Source organism: Salvelinus namaycush, chromosome 6 (assembly GCF_016432855.1).
Source record: "Salvelinus namaycush isolate Seneca chromosome 6, SaNama_1.0, whole genome shotgun sequence".
Taxonomy (NCBI): Eukaryota; Metazoa; Chordata; class Actinopteri; order Salmoniformes; family Salmonidae; genus Salvelinus; species Salvelinus namaycush.
In genome coordinates, this window is record NC_052312.1 from 31,251,036 (window position 1) to 31,260,997 (window position 9,962).

At 46.1% G+C, this 9,962-nt stretch overlaps 1 protein-coding gene across 1 annotated transcript in view; it reads right to left on the minus strand.

Moving 5' to 3' along the window:
• The window catches only part of LOC120049867 (ras association domain-containing protein 3-like), a 28,549-nt gene extending 19,325 nt beyond the window's left edge, over positions 1–9,224 (minus strand). Inside the window, exon 1 of the mRNA XM_038996336.1 lies at positions 8,912–9,224. Coding sequence (XP_038852264.1) covers positions 8,912–9,034 — 123 coding nt within the window. The 5' untranslated portion in view covers positions 9,035–9,224. The remainder of the gene's footprint in view (positions 1–8,911) is intronic.
• Positions 9,225–9,962: the final 738 nt, after the last annotated feature.

Consider the following 9,962-nt stretch of genomic DNA (forward strand, 5'->3'; position numbering starts at 1 on the left):
GGTGTGTGGTTGCTTTTCCTACCCTGAATAAACCCATACAACTTGGACATGACAGGTCACAGACCCCCGAGGCTCAGTCACCTCTAAGCACCAATAGAAACCTGAACAGACCCATCTCTGGCACAATGGAGTGTGATATGAATGGTTTGGCTGATGCAGAGGACTGTGCCGACAGGAGCCGTAGACAAATCCTTCACTAAAATCACAGACACAGCTACAGTACTAGCCAGGGCGGAGACCAGCAGCCATAGCCACACAGTGCAGTGACTGTAGCAGCCAGCCATAGCGGGGCGGTGACTGTAGCAGCCAGCCATAGCGGGGCGGTGACTGTAGCAGCCAGCCATAGCGGGGCGGTGACTGTAGCAGCCAGCCATAGCGGGGCGGTGACTGTAGCAGCCAGCCATAGCGGGGCGGTGACTGTAGCAGCCAGCCATAGCGGGGCGGTGACTGTAGCAGCCAGCCATAGCGGGGCGGTGACTAAAACCAAGAGAAAAATAATAAGGCTCAGTGAAGACACCAGTAATTGCACCTTTATCTGTTGTTTTACAATGTCACAATCCATAGGCATAATTAGTCCCTGTGCCCAAGAAAGCAAAGGTAACCTGCCTAAATGAGTACCGCCCCGTAGCACTTCACGTCTGCAGCCATGAAGTGCTTTGAAAGGCTGGTCATGCCTCACATCAACACCATCATCCCGGAAACCCTAGACCTACTCCAATTCGCATACCGCCCCAACAGATCCACAGATGACGCAATCTCTATTGCACTCCACACTGCCCTTTCCCACCTGAACAAAAGGAACACCTACGTGAGAATGCTATACATTGAACCGCTCAGCGTTCAACCCCACAGTGCCCACGAAGCTCATCAATAAGCTAAGGACCCTGGGACTAAACACCTCCCTCTGCAACTGGATCCTGGACTTCCTGACGGGCAGCCCTCAGGTGGTAAGGGTAGGCAACAACACGGGGGTCCCTCCGGTGTGTGCTTAGTCCCCTCCTGTACTCCCGGTTCACCCACGACTGCGTGGCCAAGCACGACTCCAACACCATCATTACGCTTGCTGGCGACAACGGTGGTAGGCCTGATCACCGACAACGATGAGACAGCCTATAGGGAGGTTGTCAGAGACCTGGCAGTGTGGTGCCAGGACAACAACCTCTCCCTCAACATAAGACAAAGGAGCTGACCGTGGACAACAGGAAAAGGGGGGCATATTGACAAGGCTTAGTAGAGCAGATGGAGCTTCAAGATCCTTGTCTACATCACCAACAAACTATCATGGTCCAAACACCACAGTCAAGGGCACCACTACCACATATTACTTTGACTAACCTGTACCCCCACACATTGACTCAATACCAGTACCCCCTGTATATAGCCTCATTATTGTTACTTGCGTAAATATTTTCTTAACACTTATTTTCTTAAAACTGCATTGTTGGTTAAGAACTTGTAAGCATTTCACGCTATTGTATTCGGCACGTGATAAATAAAATTTGATTTGAATTAGGCAAATGGTGTTCAGTATGCTGTGAGGGCTGGAACACCCATGCCAGTGTGTATTGAGAGTGCTGGGATACCCACCAACAACACAATAAACACATTAGGCCCACAGTAAAGAATGGGTTTCCACAACACTCTGGCCCGAGCAACTTCAATCGCATCTCTCCAAGACATCCTGTTACACTTCCTCTTACATGGACCTACAAGTGACATGATTGAGCAGCCGATACACTGTATGTATTTAAATGTACACATGTCAATGGGTATAGCTAGCAAGTAGCTACGAGATCCAATTCACTCCATGCTGTTGGCATGTTCTCCCTTTCTCGCTCTCCTCTCACGTAGTGTGCAATGGTGTGTGTGGCGCTTGTACGTAGTATGTAATGATGTGTGCAGATACCATGCGTAGTGTGTGTGATGGTGGTACAGTAATTACAGCCACAGCCAATTTCTCTAACTGCTCCCAGAACCAACATATGGTAGCCAGGGATCCTCAAGGATAGTGACCCACAACCCTCTGCTCTGTACCAGTTGACCTCTGACCCTAGCCAGGGGAAATGAGAGGGTGGTGGCCGACTCCCATCAGTTAAATGACCACCTGGATACCCTTCCTAGTGTGTAATATACACCTGTAGGCCAGGTGACTTCTGGGACCTATGAGTAAGAACCAGCTCCTATTGGGCCTCAGTAGTTCTACAGGGCATTATTCAGGATAATGATAGTTTGTTGTCCAGAGAAAAGGGATTCTCTCACAGACAGTGAAGGGGTGTGTCTCTCATAGACCACCTGTTCTGTTGTCTTGCTACGATGGGACAGGACCATAGGTGATACAGTTCAGTAGGTCTGGAAGCTTGCTCAAGTGCTGCCGTTCCATAACCGATGTGGCTGTGCATGCACGAGTAGTCGAGCACACACACGGGTCCAGTGTTTAACAAACACCTCATCTGCTCCATGACGCAGGCAGTCTGAAAGGTAATCATATTATCAAGGAGCCTGCTCTGTGTGTGTGTGTCTGTGTAGGGGGGGGGGGGGGGGGGGGACTGCGATAGCAACCGGGGCCATTGCAAAAACAATCAAATTGAGTTTCCTCTGGAACAGAACACTTAGAGCAACAGGCAGTTATAAAAAGGGCTTTATGTAACATGCAGGCAGGTCATGCGACAGCAACATAAGAGAGCAAGACTGGCCACGAATCATGAAGCAGCCTACTCCCATGCCAACTCCCTGCAGTAAAACCCACCTTTGGAGCACAGTCTTTTTTTCAACATGGCTCTGTTTGGTATGTAGGCTAAATGACGTAGGCCCCGTTTTGCATTTCTAAACTAAGAAGCACGTTTCCATAAATCAGCCTTTTTTTTTTTATCAGTAGCTGCGAGGGCTGAATTGGTGGAGTATGCTGTGTGGGTCTTGCTTTGTTATTCTGAAGTATGAAAACAGAGAAAGTTGACATTCTCTCCTCTCTGCAGCAGAAGGAAACTCACAACAGCAGGAAGGAAACAGGCCTGCATGGCACCCATTGACACAAACACACGGTGCGCAGGCACACACAGCCGAGTCGAGCTGAGCAGTGTTTAGGGCTGGCTAGGTTGTGAACATAAACAGATGAAAGCCTCAGGGACTCTTCTTCAAACAGTCTGTACCTCAAGTGGTGCCCCGAGCCCTCTGCCACTGCTTAGTCACGCTATTCTGTCTCCTATCATTAACACGCCATATCGAAACACACACAAAGAGACAAGAAAGGCTTTGTGTAAGGTTGATGAAGGTACAACTGTAGTGGCACCAGTCACTCCCTGCTTGGACATCAAATATATATATATATATTTAACTTGTTAATTACACAGATCTATTGAAGATCTCCCTGGAGCAGATCCTACATTTTGTCTAGGCTGGGTGTGCCACTGCCAAACTCTCTTCATCTCCAAATCTGAAGACTCAAGTCAGAGGAGTCATCTCTCTCTTCTCACACACACAGACCGGTATGCTGGAAAAACGGACACCCCGTCCCTGAATAGCAGAGACAAAGCTCTCAGGCGTTCTCACTTCTCCTTCTGGAACAGGCGTCTGGAGAGGTCTGGCTGCCGTTATGTAAACTCACAGCAGACTGAAGGTTCTAGTGTGAGTTTGAGATTGGCTGGGGCTCCTGGAGGTCTTCTCTTTCACTCAGACCTTTTCCACTCCCCGAAAGCTAGTGCTAAGTAAACGCTAGCACAGTACCGCCCAGGAGGAAGAGCAGGCCTGGTGAACAGTTCTGTTGTATGTACTTTGAACTTGCATGTTTGTTTACATTTCCTACAGCAAGATGATAAGCAGGACAAAATGGAGGAACTGTGGTAAATGCGATACTGTAATAATTAGGACCAGGACGATACCAATAGCGCAACATTTTTGGGATGGCAAAAATGAAAACACGAAGCAGACCAAACTCCTTGGTCCTTCAAAAACCTGCAGTATGTAAAGTATTGTGAGTATTGTATTTCCCAAGTATTGCTTGGGAAATAAATGTGACTCTGGATGACAACATAATGATGTTTGTTTTCAACATTAGGGCTGATTTATTAAAGATATATCCTCTTCATGTTGTGTTTCCTTGCCACAATACTAACCTGGCAAGGAAGTTAGTCCCAGCTCTAGTAATAATGCACAACTTGTCGCAGTGCTAGCAGCATCAATACAGATCCTGGTTCGATCCCACGCTGTGTCACAGCCGGCCGCGACCGGGAAACCCTTGAGGCAGCGCACAATTGTCCCAGCGCCGTACGGGTTAGTGGAGGGTTTGGCTGGCCGGCCGGGTTGTCCTTGTCCCATCGCGCTCTAGCGACTCCTGTGGCGGGCCAGGCGCAATGCACGCTGACTCAGTGGCCAGGTGTACGGTGTTTCCTCCGACACATTGGTGCGGCTGGCTTCCGCTTTAAGCGAGCAATGTGTCAAGAAGCAGTGCGGCTTGGCGGGGTCGTGTTTCGGAGGAGGCACGGCTCTCGACATTCACCTTTCCCGAGTCAGTACGGGAATTGCAGCGATGGGACAAGACTGTTACTACCAATTGGATAGCACAAAAAATAAAAAATACGTTGCTGCACAACTTGAACTGAAAGTGACAGCAAACAGAGAACCAGATACAAAACTGAGAACAATCAGGAACTGCAACACAATAGCTTAGGAACTAGGGGTGGAAGAGGGGGAGACGCGTGAGGGAGGGTGTGTTAATGGATTGTGTGGTTGATCAAGGTCCTGACATGCGTTTGCACACCATGCTGTCAGGTAATGTCATAGACAAGTCAAACCCAGCCTCCCTGAACGTGTGTGGGGGCACTGCCACTGCCATCAAAACCCTCCTGTACTTTCACGGGAATATAGTCTGCGGGACTGAGTTCCAAGCAGCAGCAGAGACTGGAAGGGAGGCTAAAGCAGCTTATTTATCTGTAGCTACCACAGAAACCATGGGTGTGATTCCATCCCCTTCTAGTAATCTGGGGCATCCTCTGGTCCGGACAGAGCAGTGTTTCTGATGTCTGAGGAAGACCGACACTAAGCCGTTTCTTTCCCTCCCTCTGTTGGACAGATCTCTCTCCCACCCTCTCCATCTGGAAACAGAGAGCACTCAAGGAGACAAACTGAAATGCATTATTGTTGTACAGCACCCTAAACACACAAACAGCCACCACTTGTCCTCCACTCAACCCAACCAACAGCCCTCTCTGTGACCGAGGCAGCCCACAGTTTGAGTTGTATACAGGAAGACTGCCAGAGGAGATAATGCATGGTGATTATCTTACGTAAGCGTCTGCCGTTGTTGACTTTGGAGTAGAGAAACAAACAGCAGCCCTCTCTTCCTACACGGCTGCCATGTTAGATTGAAACAGACCGACTCACTCCTGCACAGCTCTACTAAAAACCAACTATTTTAAGTATTTATTTAACTAGGCAAGTCAGTTAAGAACAAATTCTTATTTACAATGACGGCGTACCAAACATTAACCCGGACGACGCAAGGCCAATTGTGCGCCGCCCCATGTGACTCTCAATCACGGCCGGTTGTGATACAGCCTGGAATCAAAACCACTGTCTGTAGTGACGCCTCTAGCACTGGGATGCAATGCCTTAGACCGCTGTGCCACTCAGGAGCTAATACGATAACTATAACTAATACTACACACACTCTTATACCAAACACCTACTATTACGATTAACGTACTATACATCAATATAACTATCACATAGCGCCACTACAGACCCATTAGGGTCATCTCCTCCCGTATATAGAAAGAGGGCTGTGAGTTACTGAGTAGTCCACAGTATTAGCTAGCTACTCTGGAGACAGAGACTAGCTGAAGAGGGTTATGAGGCCCCGTCACTCAGAAGCTGTGCCGCCGTGTGCGTGTCTATTGCAGCTGTTTCCCAGCAGCCCAGGCAGGGTCAGAGCCTTTTGAGTGTCCATGGTGCTAAGGGGTAAACAGAAAGACTAGAGGCATGTTGAAGCTGAAACTTCAACTTGTAAAGACACACCACAATGAACAGGCACTCTTGGTTAAACATGGGCCAAGGCCAACAGAGAATCTAAATCGTCACAAAAACCATTGCTCAAGAGGAGACATTGCTACGGAAGAAACTAGCTAGCCCCTCAGCTTTATCATTAACTGGTAGCCTAACTTGTTGTTTGTTGGTGGTGGTGTTGTCAGGGGGGAAAGGAAGGAGTTTTATCTAAGCCCATGAAACCTATTTGAAACAAGTAGCATTGGCATAACCAATGGCACCATGAAGTACAGTACATTTAAAAGAAGGCATTAAGTCATCCACATGGTGCTGGATGAATAGACCCCATAGGAGTATAGAGGTCGACCGATTATGATTTTTCAACGCCGATACCGATTATTGGAGGACAAAAAAAGCCGATACCGATTAATTGGACGATTTTTAAAATGTATTTGTAATAATGACAATTACAACAATACTGAATGAACACTTATTTTAACTTAATATAATACATCAATAAAATCAATTTAGCCTCAAATAAATAATGAAACATGTTCAATTTGGTTTAAATAATGCAAAAACAAAGTGTTGGAGAAGAAAGTAAAAGTGCAATATGTGCCATGTAAAAAAGCTAACGTTTCAGTTCCTTGCTCAGAACATGAGAACATATGAAAGCTGGTGGTTCCTTTTTTACATGAGAGTTCAATATTCCCAGGTAAGAAGTTTTAGGTTGTAGTTATTATAGGACTATTTCTCTCTATACCATTTGTATTTCATATACCTTTGACTATTGGATGTTCTTATAGGCACTTTAGTATTGCCAGTGTAACAGTATAGCTTCCGTCCCTCTCCTCGCTCCTCCCTGGGCTCGAACCAGGAACACAACGACAACAGCCACCCTCGAAGCAGCGTTACCCATGCAGAGCAAGGGAACAACTACTCCAAGTCTCAGAGCGAGTGACGTTTGAAACACTATTAGCGCGCACCCCGCTAACTGGCTAGCCATTTCACATCGATTACACGAGCTTAATCTCGGGAGTTGATAGGCTTGAAGTCATAAACAGCGCAATGCTTAAAGCATTGCGAAGGGCTGCTGGCAAAACGCACAAAAGTGCTGTTTGAATGAATGCTTATGAGCCTGTTGGTGCCCACCATCGCTAAGTCAGACTGCTCTATCAAATCATAGACTTAGTTATAACATAACACACAGAAATACGAGCCTTAGGTCATTAATATGGTCGAATCCGGAAACTATCATCTCGAAAACAAAACATTTATTCTTTCAGTGAAATATGGAACCGTTCCGTATTTTATCTAACGGGTGGCATCCATCAGTCTAAATATTCCTGTTACATTGCACAACCTTCAATGTTATGTCATAATTACGTAAAATTCTGGCAAATTAGTTCGCAATGAGCCAGGGGGCCCAAACTGTTGCATATACCCTGAATCTGCGTGCAATGAACGCAAGAGAAGTGACAATTTCACCTGGTTAATATTGCCTGCTAACCTGAATTTCTTTTAGCTAAATATGCAGGTTTAAAAATATATACTTCTGTGTATTGATTTTAAGAAAGGCATTGATGTTTATGGTTAGGTACACGTTGGAGCAACGACAGTCCTTTTTCGCGAATGCTCACTGCATCGATTATATGCAACGCAGGACACGCTAGATAAACTAGTAATATCATCAACCATGTGTAGTTATAACTAGTGATTATGATTGATTACGTTTAATGCTAGCTAGCAACTTACCTTGGCTTCTTACTGCATTCGCGTAACAGACGGGCTCCTCTTGAGGCAGGTGGTTAGAGCGTTGGACTAGTTAACCGTAAGGTTGCAAGATTGAATCACTGAGCTGACAAGGTAAAAATCTGTCGTTCTGCCCCTGAACAAGGCAGTTAACCCACCGTTCCTAGGCCGTCATTGAAAATAAGAATGTGTTCTTAACTGACTTGCCTAGTTAAATAAAGATTAAATAAAGGTGTAAAAAAATAATATTTTTTTAAAAATCGTTCAAAATTACCGATTTCCGATTGTTATGAGAACTTGAAATCGGCCCTAATTAATCTGCCATTCCGATTAATCGGCCGACCTCTAATAGAGTAGGATTTGAGCTGCTGGAGTGTTAACTAGAGGAGCTACTATGAGAGACCCTCTGAGTGACGTTTCACCCACAATAACACAATTGTGGGGGCAGACACAGCATTATGCTTAGTGGACAAGTCCCTTCATGGCATAGTGTGTGTGTTGCATGGGCCACATTGTCCGCAGCCTGGCATGGAATATGACTGTCAAGGTCATATGGAAATATGAGAGGTCAGGCTGAGAAGAGTTTGCAAGCTCAACACACACATAGTGAATGCAGTTGTGTGTGAGAGACAGGACAATAACTTACATTATATGCAGAGTCTTGAGTCTGGGAGACAGACCAGTATTGATGAGCACAAATTGACCTATTTATGAGTTCCAGACCCCATAGTCAGGATGTCATGGGCTTAAACCAAATCAGGGGCTAAAGGTCTCCTCTGGCATGCACTTTTCCAATTAACCAACTCTTCCACTGTTTAAAATACAACTATACAATTTAATTGTTGACAATAGCCTATCAAAGTATGATCCCAAGTGGTTCTGAAATATATTAGCTGCACGTGCCACTCAGATTACGGCTATAATTGTCCACCATCAGATTAGCTCCATTCAAATCTAAAATCATAAAGCCTGGCAAACCAATATGGATTTAGCCTAAACAAATAATTGATAACTAAAGTTAGTTCATGAGACGGCTAGCCAGCCTGCCTGCCATTGGTTACGTTGGAAATACTGCACGCGAAACTGGTAACTCCTTAACGCGTTAGCAACAGGTTGCTAACTTTATATGACAAAACACAGTAGCTACCAGGTCAGACGTTGGCACAAATTAAAGTCCATATACCTTGCACTGGGTTGGTTTCCCTGAAGGCTTCTTGAAGAACGAAGTTCTGGCGGTGAAAAAATACTCTTCGGAGTCCTCCTCTAAACTACTGTAGCCACTACTCATGGTGCTAGTCCACGTCATTTGAGGAGAAACCTAATCACTTCAAATTTGGCTGCAGCAAAGCAACAACTTGAAAATAAAGTTGGCTACACCTCCGCAAACTTGTTTTTGTGAACCGCAAAAAGCAGAACACTTTCCAACGCTCGAATCCTCCGTTCACTCTTCAACCAACTACTGATCAATCCTCACACTCTAGCAACTATGGAGCCGCTGTCTGTCAGCCGCTCTGAAGACACGCCTACTAGAACTCATTGAAAATCCTCTATAGAAATCACCTTTGACTTTCTTCCTCTTCTTCTTCTTCGTGTGGTTTTCCGGCAGACTAGACGCTGTGTTGCTGCCGTTTACAGGTCGGAGAGCGGATTGCACATTTTGGTCACCCCCAAAAAGGGAAAAGAGGAATGGAACAAATTCAAATTGCACCACCATCTAACCATGCAACTATACACTATTCCCAAAAACCAACCACCCCATCCCACTATTTTTGCCCGATGGATGGAACCCCTTCTCTCAAAACTTCCTGTAGATCTTCTGCACTAAAATCTCTCACAACCAAATATTTCTCTGCTACTGCAACTACCACATCTATCTTCAGTCGTGTCTGCTCCATCAGTGTAGTGCAGTTGATCACCATGGCTATAACCGCAAGAAATCCAACCTGGCTCTCTCTCTTCAGGCCTGCTCACTGGGGGGCTCCCAGTCAACTCACTCACCCTCGGGCTATCCTCTATTCTCTTCGCTGCCTTAGCATAGGAAACTTTCTGCCCCACTCAAACTCTGGCAATCTCAACCTGTCTCTCTTTCACAGGGCACTTTGTATCCCCAGCTGCATTGGCACCCCCACAGTTGACACACAGTGCTTTCTCTATCCCAACTGTACACTCCCTCTGACTATGCTCTCATGCACATTCTCACATCGTGGGATTTCCCTTCTACATACTGCTGCAAC